Below are 13,557 nucleotides of genomic sequence, written 5' to 3'. Positions count from 1 at the left end.
CTTTATTAAATATATGATGCAGGCGACTGTATTAATACAATAAACTTTAACAGAAATTTATAATTGACGAATACATTATCTAAAAGTTACACAGTACTTTCTTTAAAACAGCACAAATGTAAAAAAAAAAAAAAAAAACTGTAGGTAGTGAAACATTGAGATAAAGAGGGCTTCAAATCTGATACCACACTTCACTCTAGTGGTATTTTCTGCGTACTGCAACGATATTTCAGACTCCCGATCTGAGTTCACTTTTATCTGGCTTCGAGTTTATTTGAGTCGGATTAGCTGACTCCAGATCCGCTGTCAGAAAGTGAAGAGGAGAGGATAGTGGATACATCTGTTGCCTTCGAACGCAAAAGATCAGGTGATATGTCAGCTGAGTTCACGAGAAACAGGAAGAGGAATACACTGTTCGAGCCTTTGGCTAGTGTTTTCAAAAGGAAAGCCACTGTCTTACCATTGTTACACAGACACATTTTTGCCTTATAACAGTGGAAACGAAACTCTACCCATCGCGAAGAAATGTTTGCAGCTGACGATGAGGATGGAGATTTTTTGTCGCCTACTGGAGGGTGAGTTGTTCCTTTTCCAGGATCGTAAGTTAGCCAGTCCTCCTAGCTTGCTAACGTTAGCCAATCAGTACAACAACAGCTAGTCAGCAAACCTACATTGTATAGAGCACTTTTAAACGTTAAAGTAACTTGCTTTAGGCTTTGTAAATTAGGTGTAACCTGAGACGCAGGTACGCCTATGATCAGGTCGTATGCCTCCATCTCTACATTTGTATAAAGTGCAATGCAGCATAGCTACTGTAGCTACTAGCTAGCTAGCTGAGGAAATTCTTCAAGTCTTCATGAAAACTATGTGAGTTGCTTCTACGTAAATTCACTTTTTTGTACTATATTGTTGGCTTTGGTCCGATTTAGTCACAGGGTGGGTCCTTATTGTGTTAATGGTTCTTTTTTTTAAACTGTGATGTTCAGTAACGAAGTTGATTGGCAGCAGTGTTGTGATGGCTTGCCTAACGTTTTCTGCGAACTCGAGGTGTAATAATGGCCCTAATATGATTTGGAAGGGAAGAAAAGTGAGTCACGTACAGGAGGGCTGAAAGGATGGGTGGAACTAAGTGGTGGGTGGGGGGGGGGGGGGCAGCAGCGCTGTGGTCCCTAATTCCTTTCACATGCTGCTAGTTAGGGGTGTAGGGCGAGGGCTGCTCAACTCAACTCCGTTCTGCTCACTCAGGACTGAAGGCTGCGTACAGTAGGCAGCAGCACCGCCACAGCTCTTCCAGTGTGGTGGTGTCATATCTACCATGAAGGTGCGACTGCACTGAAGACCAAGGCATTGGAGCACGAGAGAGAGAGAGAGAGAGAGAGAGAGAGAGAGCAGAGGCCGTCTTTGAGAGCTCTAACATCGGAGTGCATTGTGCAAGCCTGTTTGGCTTTTGCCTCTGTCTACGTTTTGCCAGGCTCCTCTACAGCACCCTACCTCACCTCCAGACAGCTGGGTCTCCAGAAGCGTCAGCATGACAGCCCTCAGGGACAATGAGTATCTGTGGAGGGAGATTCAGGGGTCAGTATGGACCCGCGAGATGTGGTTTTAGTCTCCCCAGTTCGAATGTGTAACGAGGTGCAAAACAACCGCGTCGTGGTGGGAAGCTGCTCAGAAAGGACTGAGCCCTTTTGAGGTTCCTGTGAGACGGACTGTTTGACTTTTGCACACACTGTATAAGCTAGGGTCACCGCCCGGTTCTGCGTCGCTTCCTTAGCATTCGGAAATCCTCTAACTCTTTAAGATGAAAGCGGCTCATACGGGCAGCTTTTTCTCTATTGTGTGTGGCTGGGGCGCTTGTGCTGTGTCGGTGTGCAAAGTGGCCTAAATGCTAGCTTTGTTCTTTCTGCTATGTTCTGCAACACTACCGTCTTTTTCCAGTCAGTCGCAGTAAGCCAGCCTAGATTTCAAACGGTGCCCTAAGTCATTTACTGGTCTGTTTCTCATCACTTCCCTTTGGGACTTGCAGTAGTAGGCCTCTGATTTATTGACGTGGTCATGTAGATTTGATTTCCCTTCACCATTAAGGCTTCCAGGTAAATTCCCTCACGTACTTTGTCCTTTTCCAGGGCCAAATTAGCCTCTCTGTTTGGATTGGACCAAGCAGCAAGTCAGGGCAACGAATCCTTCCAGTACACCGCCCCCAAACAGCCCAGGAAAACCTCCAATCCAGGTAAGGGGAGATCAGAAATGATGAAAAGGGTTGAGAGTTATGTTTAGCGTCAGACTGTAAATGCGTCTGTTATTCAGGTCCGGCCGGCCAGAAGCCCTCGCCCCCACCTGGAGCCCCTGCAGTGTTACAAGCAACAGCCACTCATGCTTTTAAATAGTGAGTATCTTCTATCTATCTAGTAAGTACGCTTATCCCTTATGCACGCAACACAGAAATACATTGTGACGCGTGAAAGGTTTTATTCATTTCCATCCATCTTTTCCCAGTCTCAATGGACAGTATGCAAAGCAAGGGAAGTTGGGAGCTGCTGTTCTGGGCAACCACACAACAAAAGAGGTTGAAACCCTTTAGAGAACTTTATTTCTACAATGCCGTCGATCGGTTGAGTGTCTCAGCTTTGCTCTCAGTTGCATGACGTGAGCTGGTCGTCTGTTCTGGTTTTCAGTACAAGCTCTTGCTGTACGCGAGTCAGCAGAAACAAGTCACGGCAGCCAAGATTCACGTCGGGTTCGTCTTCACGGTGAGTTGGTGTTTGAACCGTGCAGAGCGAGTCCCCTTGGAAGGACCGGACGGCTCCTTGCCCAGAATCTCACCCCTCCGGCTGTCTCCCACAGGTGCAGCCCAGCAACTACTGCACTTTTTACGATGACCAGCGCCAGAACTGGTCCCTGATGTTCGAGAGTGAGAAAGCGGCCACGGACTTCTGTAAAGAGGTGAGGATCGATAATCAGCAAAAGTGGCGCTGAGCTTTCTTTTATATAGTGATTTATATATATATATTCATGTACTGTTTTCTAGAGACTTAAAACTGTACAGAACTCCATGGATCCTTAATCTAAGCTGTGGGGCACCTCTAACTGTCCGCATGTCTTTTTGGTTGTTGAAGGTGTGTTTAGCCAAAGTGAACAGTGCCCCCTCCCTGGATGTGGTGGTGGGGCAGGACTTGTGTCTGGGGGAGGGCCAGGGGGTGGAGAATGGGGACTCTCTGGAGGTGGCCTACACAGGCTGGCTCCTGCAGAACCACACCATCGGACAGGTTAGTAACCGAGGCTGGATTCATCGTTGGAGGTCGCCGCCATGTTGTTTTACCTCCTTGTATCGTCGGACGTGTTTACGTTTGCGTAAAATTCTTGTTAAACGATGTTTCAGATGTTCGACTCCAACCTGAACAAAGACAAATTGTTACGGCTGAAGCTCGGAGCCGGCAAAGTCATCAAGGTGAGTTGTCTCGATCCAGAGGCTTGATGTGAAATGGAGTCATCTTATGACCTGCCGAGGGAGAACAGCAGAAGGGCCCTGTCCCTACAAGAGAGTGGGGAGACATTTTTCACATCACTGCTCTCCGCCCCTGTGTTCCAGGGCTGGGAGGAGGGCATGCTGGGAATGAGGAAGGCAGGCCGCCGTCTCATGGTGGTCCCGCCGAGTCTGGGCTACGGCTCCCAAGGAGTAGCCAATCGCATCCCGGCAGACAGCACGCTGATCTTCGAGGCGGAGCTTCGTCGGGTAAGCCCAGCCACGGCCAATCACACGGAGAGAGTCACATTTCTCGTGGTAAACGCGGCCGTCTAAGTGTACTCCCTCTCTGCCCGTGTGCGGCCCCAGGTGAAGCTGGCTAGGGACAGCGGGTCGGACCGTGCCAGCGCAGGCTCCAGGGACTCTGCTGCCCCCTCCCCTGCCCCCTCTCCTGCCCCCAGTGTGGAGAACCTGGGCCCTGACCCCCCACCCACGGGCCCTGGAAGACCCGGGTAGGGGGCATTCATAACAGGCTCTCCAGAGCAACACTCAAAACACATCCTCCTTGTTGTCGTCTGAATGACACCTCATGGCTTTTTTAACATCCTGAGTCTCTCTCTCTCTCTCTCTCTCTCTCTCTCTCTCTCTCTCTCTCTCTCTCTCTCTCTCTCTCTCTCAGGGAACCACCACTGCGTTCAAAATCCAACTCACTCAGTGAGCAGCTGACAGTAAGTGTATTTCCCACTAATTCCTCCTAAAGTGTCTGCATACTGCAGATGGTGTAACTGTCTGCTCCTGGCTACAGAACCCCGATGCCACCAAAGCCAAGCTCATCTCGCGCATGGCCAAGATGGGCCAGCCCATGCTGCCCTTCCTGACCGGGGCCACGGCCTCCCAGCCAGACTCCAGCGACTCAGAGATGGAGGTGAGGGAACCTCCGTCTGGCGAGGAGAGCCAGTCACACTCGTGGTCCTTGTGAGCCAGATGTTTGAGACGTTCCCCGGTTGAATGCCTGTGTCGTCCCCTCCCTCCAGGACCCCAGTGTTTTCAGGGCGAAGGAGCGTCTGGCCACCCCCTCCCCCGTCCAGATCAGCACGGCCCCCCACGCCTCGGCTCAAGGTGGGCTTCCACACGCAGGCCGCTGGCGTCGTCGCCCTCGACTCCTGTTCTCTGTTTTCTGACGGTTTACGCATGCGCTTGTGTCTCTCCACAGCGCTCTCCCACCCGCACGCGCCCCAGCCCTCCGCCTTGGTCCCCGTCGCCATGACGACGGCCGCTCCCCAGGCCGTGATGCCGGGCTCCGCCCACGCCTTTCAGGTGAGGAGAACACGCCGAGGCGCTCGGGAAACGGTTCCTTAGAGCAATGGTTCTCAACCTGAAGTGGAAGAATATGAACTACGTTTTCAACCAATATCCAAAGTTTGAAACAGCACTGAAACTCGACAAGGTTTGATGCTAAGTTTTTATTAGAATTCAGAGTGAGAGAGATTCCAACAAACTGAGTGTGTTCCCGGGAGCAGACTGGAATTTTTCTCCGGACATTCCTCTTATATATCGAAACCTTATTATTTAGTGTAATTTTGCTATTGGTACAATATTGTTTGTCACAGATGCATTATGCATTTCTCACACCATTGGTCTCTTACTCTAGGGGCTTCAGATTACAGTTGCATAGAAAACTCATATTTTTTCAGGCCTGCCCCGACCTTGATGGCCAGCTGCACTAGATTCCTGGGCATAGGGCCGTAAATTTTCCTCATGATATCTGGGCCTTGTAGTTTTCTATGGAAGAAGCGTATACACACAGTCTTCTCTCGCCCTCAGCCCCTAATTATCCAGATTTGCACTTTGGGCTTAATATCTCCTACATATTAGTGGCAATACTAATCAGTCAACAGCGTTGCATCTGGTTTTCAGTAATATAACATATACAAGTAAAAAAAGTGATTAAGAGGTTCATTTTCAATCATATAATCCATAATCATTCTCCATCTTCATAATTACAACAGTGTGATGTTTTTTTTTCACAACAAACCCTGGTCCTCAGGGACCCCCTGTCCTGCACGTTTTAGATGTTTCCCCGTTCCAACACACCTGATTCAAATGAATGGTCGTTAGCAGGCTTCTGCATAACTACATAACGAGCCATTAATTTGAATCAGGTGTGTTGGAGCAGGGAAACATCTAAAACATGCAGGACAGGAGGTACCTGAGGACCAGGGTTGAGAACTACTGCCTTAGAGCAACAGAACGACCCCCACATGTGTGTTGTGTAACGGGTTTCTAGAGCAGCCGCCATTTTGTTTATTTCAGCCTTACGCCTACGCCCAGACGTCTGTGGCGCCCTCCCAACTCCAGCCAATGGGACAGATGTACCCAGCACAGACGGTGCCATTCATGGGTAACGCTACTGTATTATAGCAAACATCACTGCAAATTATAAAATGTCTATTGTTAGTATAAAACCTTTTTGTTTGGGAATGGGGGTTGCCAGGCAGCGGTGACGTCACTTCCTTTTTGATGACTGAGGCTCGGCAGCACAACACGGAAATCCGATTGGCTGTGGGCAAAGTGGCAGACAAAGTGGACCAGTTGGCTTCCAAGGTCAGCGTGGATGTGGCAGGGTGGATGTTTCACGCCGGACGCTTTTCAGAAAGAGCGTTTATTTAACCTGGCCTTCCCCCTTGTCTCGACAGATGGACAGCCTTCAGAAGCACGGAGGACACCCTCTGCCCAACATGTCCATGGAGACCTCCATGATCATGCACAACATCCAGAGAATCATCCAGGTGCCTCATCCCTCCTCCCCCCTTTCCTCCGTCATCCCAGGTTCTAGGTCTCAGGGTTCCTCTGACGTTCCTCTGACGTTCCTCTGACGTTCCTCTGACGTTCCTCTGACGTTCCTCTGACGTTCCTCTGACGTTCCTCTGGCGTTCCTCTGACATTCCTCTGCCTCCGCAGGAGAACGAGTGTCTGAAGACGGAGGTGTTTGAGAAGAGCTCCCGCGTGGAGGAGCAGAACAAGAAGATCGGCGAGCTGATCAACCAAAACCAGAGGTGAGACCCCCCCTCCCCCTCCGAACCCAGCCTCTCCCCCCGACCCTGTGACCGCACATCCAGGCACGTGACGGAACCTTCTGCTGTCGTCCAGGTACATGGAGCAGAGCAACCTGCTGATGGAGCAGAGGAACGACTCCCTCAAGAGCTCCAGTGAACAGAACCAGGCCCGTGTCCTACAGGCCGAGCAGGACAAGGTAATCCCAAAACCACCGCTACTTTCCCTCTCTGTGGTATTGTCAAGCTTTACGGACGTCCCCATCGAGAGCGGATTCCCCTTCAGGTGCGCCAGTCCCGGTTCTCTCGCAGTCTGGTTCTGGCGAAGCTTCTCGGACAGAACCCGGACCCCGGTTTGGCTTAAGTGACCTTTAACACGCCCAGCGCGCTGAGCTCTCTCTCTCTGCTGGTATTAACTGCCTTGGTCTCTGACTGAATGGCTGCTGGCAGGTTGTGCTGCTGTATCTGGTGGCCCGAGGAGCTTTTTTAGTAGTGACTGCTTTCTCTTCCCAGCATGCACTGCCTCAGGACCTGAGCACGGGCCAGGTGAGCCTGTTCGCTCTCGAGCACCACCCCCTTTCCACCCCCTCCCACCACCACCGTTGCCAGCCCTTTCGCTTCACTGGCTTTTGGTTTCCTTTCTCCGTTTCCCCATTTCTCTTCTTCTCCTTCTTTCGTCAGCCATCCGTCTATTCCTCCCACAGGGTCTTGCTGCTTCACTCCATGTAACCCACTCTCACCTCATCACATGCAGACAGCCCTTCAGCATCAAAGTGTAGCTGTCTCTCTCTAACTGTCTGGCCAGTCTGTAGACGTTTGGCAGACTCTTGCCTGAGTGTCTCTCCCTTTTGTCTCTCTCTCTCTGTTTCTCTCCTCTCTCTCTGTCTGTCTTTCTCTCTCTCTCCCTTTTTTCTGTCTGTCTCTCTCTCTCCCCCTTTTGTATCTGTCTGTCTCTCTCTCTCTCTCAGGTCCACCTGACAGAAGAGCTGGCCACGTCTACAGCACGCGTGGCCCAGCTGCAGCTGGAAGCCACCTCCCACCAGCAGAGGGCGTCCGAGCTGCAGAGCAAGCTGGCTGCCGCCCTGGTGGACGACGAGGCGCACTGCGCGCGGATCTCCTCCCTGGAGAGCCAGCTGGAAGGTTCGGAACCTCCTGACCGCACGTGATGGAAATATGTATGCCGGACATGTTGAGAGGGTTACCTAGTAGGAGCAGCAAGAGAGAGTCATGTGTGTGTGTGAGTCAGGTGGCTGAGCGGTGAGGGAGTCGGGCTAGTAATCCGAAGGTTGCCAGTTTGATTCCCGGTCATGCCAACTGACGTTGTGTCCTTGGGCAAGGCACTTCACCCTACTTGCCTCGGGGGAATGTCCCTGTACTTACTGTAAGTCGCTCTGGATAAGAGCGTCTGCTAAATGACTAAATGTAAATGTGTGTGTGTGTTTTCAGAGCTGAAGGAAGCCGCGGAACGAGCCCAGGCCCAGTACCGCACAGAGAAACAGAAGCGTCGAGAGATGGAGCTGAAGATGAACAACATTGACGAGGAGGTCCAGGACCTGAAGACGGACAAAGAAAGTCTGGAAAGAGTGAGTGGACCCCTGCCTTAGTGTGTGTGTGTGTGTGTGGGTGGCTCGGACACTGCCCAAATAATGAGGTCAAAAGGGCCGGCAGCAACCAATAGCGTGCCGCCTTCCTCTCCTCAGACGCTGTTGGACAGGAAGAGGAAGTGGCAGGCGGAGAGGCAGAGGTGTGACGAGGAGTTGGAGGAGCTGAGGAGGAGCAGCCAGCAGGAGATGGACTCCCTGAGGGCCCAGCTGCGCAAGGCCAGGACCAGCACAGACCAGGCCGCCTCTGAGCAGGTACGCACTGGGGGACGGATGGATGGACAGACAGAGCTGTATTTATCCCTGAGGGGTACCCTTGCAGCCGTAGAAAATGAATGACATATATATAATATTTTAAATTTTTTTCATGTGGTTTTAATAACATAAAACGGATCTTTTTGCGTGTTCCAGCTGGGCCAGCTGCAGGCTGAGCTGGAGGAAGAGTGGCGGGGGAAGAGTGAGCGGGCGCTGGCCTCGGCCCGGGAGCAGCAGGCCCGCGTCGTGGCCGAGCTGACGGAGCAGAGAGACGCCCTGGACCTCCGGCTGGCCCAGCTGCAGGACAAGGTCCCGCAGCCTCGCGCACCACACACCTGACACCTCCTCACAGGACCCCCCCCGTCAACGTGTAGCGCTTCTGCTTTTAAGAGATGGCTAATGCTGTGCGATGTTGCTAGTATGCGAAGGCAGGCTGAGGGGAGTGGTCCTGAAACGCACGTGACATTGTGCGTAAGAGCAAGGCTGGGTGGTTACGTCTGGTGCTGTCGATCGTCGATTCGTGGTGGGGCATCCCTGACTGGCTCGCCCTTCTCCCAACAGTTCGCCGCCATGAAGCAGGTGAGAGATTCAGGAGAGCAGCACTCCCTGCAGCAGCAGGGGCAGAGTGAGGAGCTGCAGGCCCTCCGGCTGAAGGTACGGAGGCGTTTCATTCTACACACTTCACGCGTGTCCCATTTTTGGCTGCTTTACTGCGAGGAATGCACAACCGGCCCACAAGTGTGGGCGCACACACACATACACACACTTTTCCTCCCTCCCTCGCTCACTCGCTCTGTCGTGGTGTGTCTCAGTATGCGGCGTTAGAGGAGCGGTCGTCGGCATGGAGACAGAACACGGAGGAGAAAGTGGCCGAGCTGGAAAGGAGGCTGGCGGAGCAGAGCCAAGCAGACACAGCTGGAGAGGTATGTCACACACACACACACACACACACTTTTACACATTTGACCTGACATATTTTAGAATGTCACTGATACAGCTGGCTAACCTGTGTGTGTGTGTGTGTGCTCAGGTGAAGCGTGTGATGAACGGAGTTTTCCACTCCCTGCGGGGGGAGTTTGACCTGAATGAGAGCTACACAGGAGGCTCGGTGCTGGGGGTGATTGTCAACACCATCAAGGTAGAGCATGGCCTTCCTGGAACCATCTGCATTTGTCTGTCGTGCTTCCTAATACATGCATTTAAATATATCGAGTTTCATAAAGCATTCCTAAAACTATATATATCTTCAAAAGATATATATATATATATATATATATATATTCTACAGGTAAACTTTTGAGGTTCATGTTGTTTAATTGTAACACTTATTTGGCTTTTCACAATGTATGCTTCATGTTTTGGCTACACGCAATGTTTGGGGCTATCTCGTTGTTGTGATCAGTGACCTATGCACTTTTGTAAAGCTCTCTCTTGGAAGTCGCTTTGGATAAAAGCGTCTGCTAAATGAATAAATGTAAATATATATACTTTACATGGAGGTTCATTGAGAACACATGTTGAATTGTTTACAGAATGTGACCCTGCAGCTGCTGAATAGCACAGAAAAGCCCTCATCTCACCAGAATGAGGCAGAAGAACAGGTAGAGGAGGAGGGAGAGGAGGAAGGAGGGGACGAGGAGGGAGGGGGCGAGGATGCGCGGCGTGACGACGAGGAGAGACCCCCACCCGTCGTGAACGGGAAGAAGGAGCCGGAAGCAGAAGAGAAAGAGGAGGCTCAGAGGAGCGAGCCTGAGGAGGAGCAGAGGAGCGAAGCACCAGAGGAGCGAGGGGAAGCCTCGGGTCTGCAGAACGCCATCCGGCAGGAGGCGGTGCCACACGCACAGGAGCCAATAGCGGCGGAGCCCCAGGCACGCAGCCAATCAGAGCCACCAGCAGAGAAAGTGCAAGTGCCTGAGATCCATCCAGAACCGGAAGAGAAGCTTCATCCTCCTCCAGCACCCTCTTCAAAACCACAGACGGAGGATACAACGCAGTGTCCGGAGTCAGCCGGCAAGAAGTCTCCGGAAAACCTACCTTCTGAGGGAGAACGTCCAGCCCGGTCTGAGGGAGAACGTCCAGCCCAGTCTGAGGGAGACGTCCCCAGCCAGGAGACCAAAAACCCCAGTGTGAGCATTGAAGATCCTCTCGGAGACCCGCTGGCCATGCCCATCCTCAAAGGCCCTCCAACACAGCCCCCCCCTCCACCCAACCCTCAGCTGGACAGTCCAGACAAAGTCACGAGGTGAGTCCCAAACGGACGCCAGGGGGGGGGTCGAATCCATGTCTGTAATAAGTCTGTTGTCCCTTGCTAATATGCATGAACCCCTGCAAATCCTCTCTTTCTCTTTGCCATCTGTCTGTCCTTGCCTTTCTTCCTATGTCTCTCTCTCGCTCTCTTTCTGCCTATGTCCTTCCACTCATGTGTGCTGTGCTATTCTCTCAGTCCGACTGAGGGAGTAGGGGAGGAAAATGGAGAGGAGACATTTTTCCCGAGCACTGCCCCCACCAAACCCCCACCACCCCCCACAGAGGATGAGGAGGAGGATGAGCTGGTGAGGAGAAGGGCCTGTGGAGCCGACGTGGGCCCCCGGGGGGGCCCTGGGCTCTCAGAACACAGCACGCTGACTCACTCGCCCCCCTCCCCCCTGTTTTGTCAGTTGAGTCTGTCTGCCACACGGCCCACTGTTGACATACCTGTTACGCCCGCCATCTGTTACAATGCTTTTTGGGATGTAACGACCTGAGAGCTGCTTGAGGTTCACTTCGGTCTTTCTGCCCACAGAGCTTGAAGGGTCGTCCCCCTCCAGCCCCACTGTTTGGTGATGAAGAGGATGAAGAGGATGATCTGGACTGGCTTGGCTGAGCACCAGTGGGTGGAGAGAAGAAGTCTTTCATAGAATACCGTTTCTTTAAGGGCACAGGGTAAACACACTCTCAGACAGACAAGGGCTTCATCGACCTGGGAGGGAGAGCGATCTCCTGATGGACTGCTCTTAGAAACGGGTGTGTTGTGGTGGGTAGGGCTGACCAACGCAGGGTGGAACTAATGCAGTAGTCTGGACAAAACCTTTTGGAATCTTGAAGTCTTGAAAGCAAGCCTTTTGCAATGGAAACAATTGCATCTCCTAAATGGTAAATTCCTGTGATTTATAGCCTTAAAATAACTCTAATGCTATAGAATTTGTAAAGCTACTGTATCAAGAATGTTAATTTAACTTAAATGATTAAATATTTTCCACGTTGTGTATCAATGATATTAGGTTGTGTGTTGCTAATATGTTTGCTGCTTCAAGAACATACATTTTACAATTTTTTGCTAACCAATGTTCATTCATGAAAATAAATTATGTTCATTCTGTGATTCTCAGATTCATAAAATGTTTCCTATATGTTCTATAGCTTTTTCACATCACTGACTAATACATTTGTAAACAATGAACTAGGGATGCACCGATACCAGTATCGGTATTGGGCCCGATACCAAGCTCATGTACTTGTACTCGTAAAAATACCCCCGATACCAACGACCGATACCTCACGTGACGTAACGGACAACATTTGTGATAAACACATAAAAATACTACTTTTTTAATTCGAGTAGTAATAAAGAAGCTGTCCTACATTCATTAGTCTCACTGTGTTTTGCTTGAAAAACTGTCATATCACCCAAAAAAAAATTTATGTATAGGTATCGGCGAGTACCAGAAAAAAATATATTGGTACTTGTACTCGGTCCTTAAATTTTTTTATCGGTGCATCCTTACAATGTACGTGATAAGCCACCATATCCTAACAGTCTCACTGGCTCAGAGAAGAGGGATGCTGTCTCATAAACAACAGGTTGATGGTTTGTTCCAGGCAGGCTGTTGTCAAATTTTTACATTTGTCACAGCTTCGCAGAGGCGACTACCCAAGAGCAATGAGAATATCCTACCAGTCCCAATGGCTTTGCCTTTGTGTAGAAAGAACATCTATCCTTAAGAACAGCCCACTTTACTTGAAAGATGTATTTTCTATTTTGTCATGTGTTCTCAGGCATGGTAGCTCACTGGTTAAGAGTGTGTACCATGTAAAGTGTGGGCTTGGGTTCAACTCCCTTGAGTCTGTCTCCACTGACCTACCTCAAAAAGTTTTATATCTCTAAGTGCTTTCCCCATTAAGTGAAGTACCCAAGAACAGTGACCACATCTTAACAGTCCCAATTGCTCATAGGAGAGGGAAGCTGTCTCGTAAAAGGTTTGATTCCAGGAAGGCTGTTGTCAAATTTTAAAATCTATCACATGTTCGCAGAGGCAAGTACCCGAGAACAGTGTGGATATCCAACCAGTCCCAATGGCTCATAGGAGAGGGATGCAGCCTCACAAACATGAGGTTGATGGTTTGAATCCAGGCAGCTGCTGCTGCTGCTGCCAAATTTTAAAGCGCAGATTGGCATTAAAATGCATGTCAAGAACGCCCGGAGAAAGTACTTCTCTGCGAAGGGCTTCCGTGGTGTGGCGGTTAAAGGGCACGAACAAAGACAAGTCACTGGGTACTTGGTGTTCACACATCGCTGGTTCGAATCTCACCCACGGTCGGGTTGAATCGTCACCCACGGTTGTCTGGAGCCGCCCCGGCTACACGAGGCAGGGGGGGGGGGCAATCTCCCCCCCCGGTGGTTCCCAACAATAATCCAAGAGGTTATCCAGTCCACGAAGCCAACAACAGGGACTTTTTACAAAACATTCTGTGGATTTCATTTTTGTGTGCCGACCGGCTGGCGAGGCAGCCGAAACTTTGCTGAATTTAGGTGAGGAGGGAGGGGCCACAGGGAAAGGGGGGAGGGGACACAGGGAAAGGAGGAGGGGACACATTTGTCATGTGACTATGTGGTTTGTCCACCAGGTGCTGGTGGAGACCGAGTGGCCTGTGGATTTTAGGTCAAGTTTTCAGACCGCTGTGGTCACGGGGACAACTTGGAGGACTTGAACGAGCGCTGCCTGGTCTTCTTGCAGTGGCTGCAAAGGCAGTTCCCATAGAATAGCCGAAGGACCCCTGGAACAATATGATTGTATGATATCCAGTCTACGGGAGCACCACCCGTCACTATTCGCAAAATTCAAGATAACGGTGTCTTGATTTTCTGGGGAAGAGCAGATTAACTTAGTCTCTCACGCATTTGCTGTGAGACACACGTCTCACAATAATT

General features: G+C 50.7%; 1 protein-coding gene across 4 annotated transcripts; it reads left to right on the top strand.

Annotated features, from left to right (window-relative positions):
- The first annotated feature begins 346 nt into the window (after positions 1-346).
- fkbp15b (FKBP prolyl isomerase family member 15b) lies at positions 347-11,730 on the top strand. Of its 4 annotated transcripts, none has more exons than XM_062454443.1 (30): positions 347-575; positions 2,124-2,227; positions 2,305-2,383; positions 2,494-2,563; positions 2,673-2,747; positions 2,842-2,940; positions 3,114-3,263; positions 3,377-3,445; positions 3,587-3,730; positions 3,830-3,972; positions 4,140-4,188; positions 4,266-4,385; positions 4,495-4,579; positions 4,674-4,777; positions 5,774-5,861; positions 5,955-6,064; positions 6,157-6,249; positions 6,422-6,516; positions 6,611-6,713; positions 7,027-7,059; positions 7,482-7,653; positions 7,960-8,096; positions 8,214-8,369; positions 8,526-8,678; positions 8,931-9,023; positions 9,182-9,292; positions 9,400-9,507; positions 9,902-10,611; positions 10,813-10,921; positions 11,152-11,730. In XM_062454443.1, the coding sequence occupies exons 1-30, from the start codon at positions 526-528 to the stop codon at positions 11,230-11,232; spliced, it is 3,693 nt and encodes a 1,230-aa protein (XP_062310427.1). In that variant the 5' UTR covers positions 347-525; the 3' UTR covers positions 11,233-11,730. The 4 variants fall into 4 exon arrangements, with proteins under 4 accessions (XP_062310427.1, XP_062310430.1, XP_062310429.1 ...); XM_062454444.1 differs by lacking the exon at positions 347-575 and adding an exon at positions 1,318-1,575; XM_062454446.1 differs by lacking the exon at positions 10,813-10,921.
- The last annotated feature ends 1,827 nt before the right edge of the window (positions 11,731-13,557 follow it).

Source organism: Osmerus eperlanus, chromosome 28, assembly GCF_963692335.1.
Source record: "Osmerus eperlanus chromosome 28, fOsmEpe2.1, whole genome shotgun sequence".
NCBI classification, from domain to species: domain Eukaryota; kingdom Metazoa; phylum Chordata; class Actinopteri; order Osmeriformes; family Osmeridae; genus Osmerus; species Osmerus eperlanus.
The sequence above is the reverse complement of the archived record's forward strand: the minus strand, read 5'-3'. Positions and strand labels throughout refer to the sequence as shown.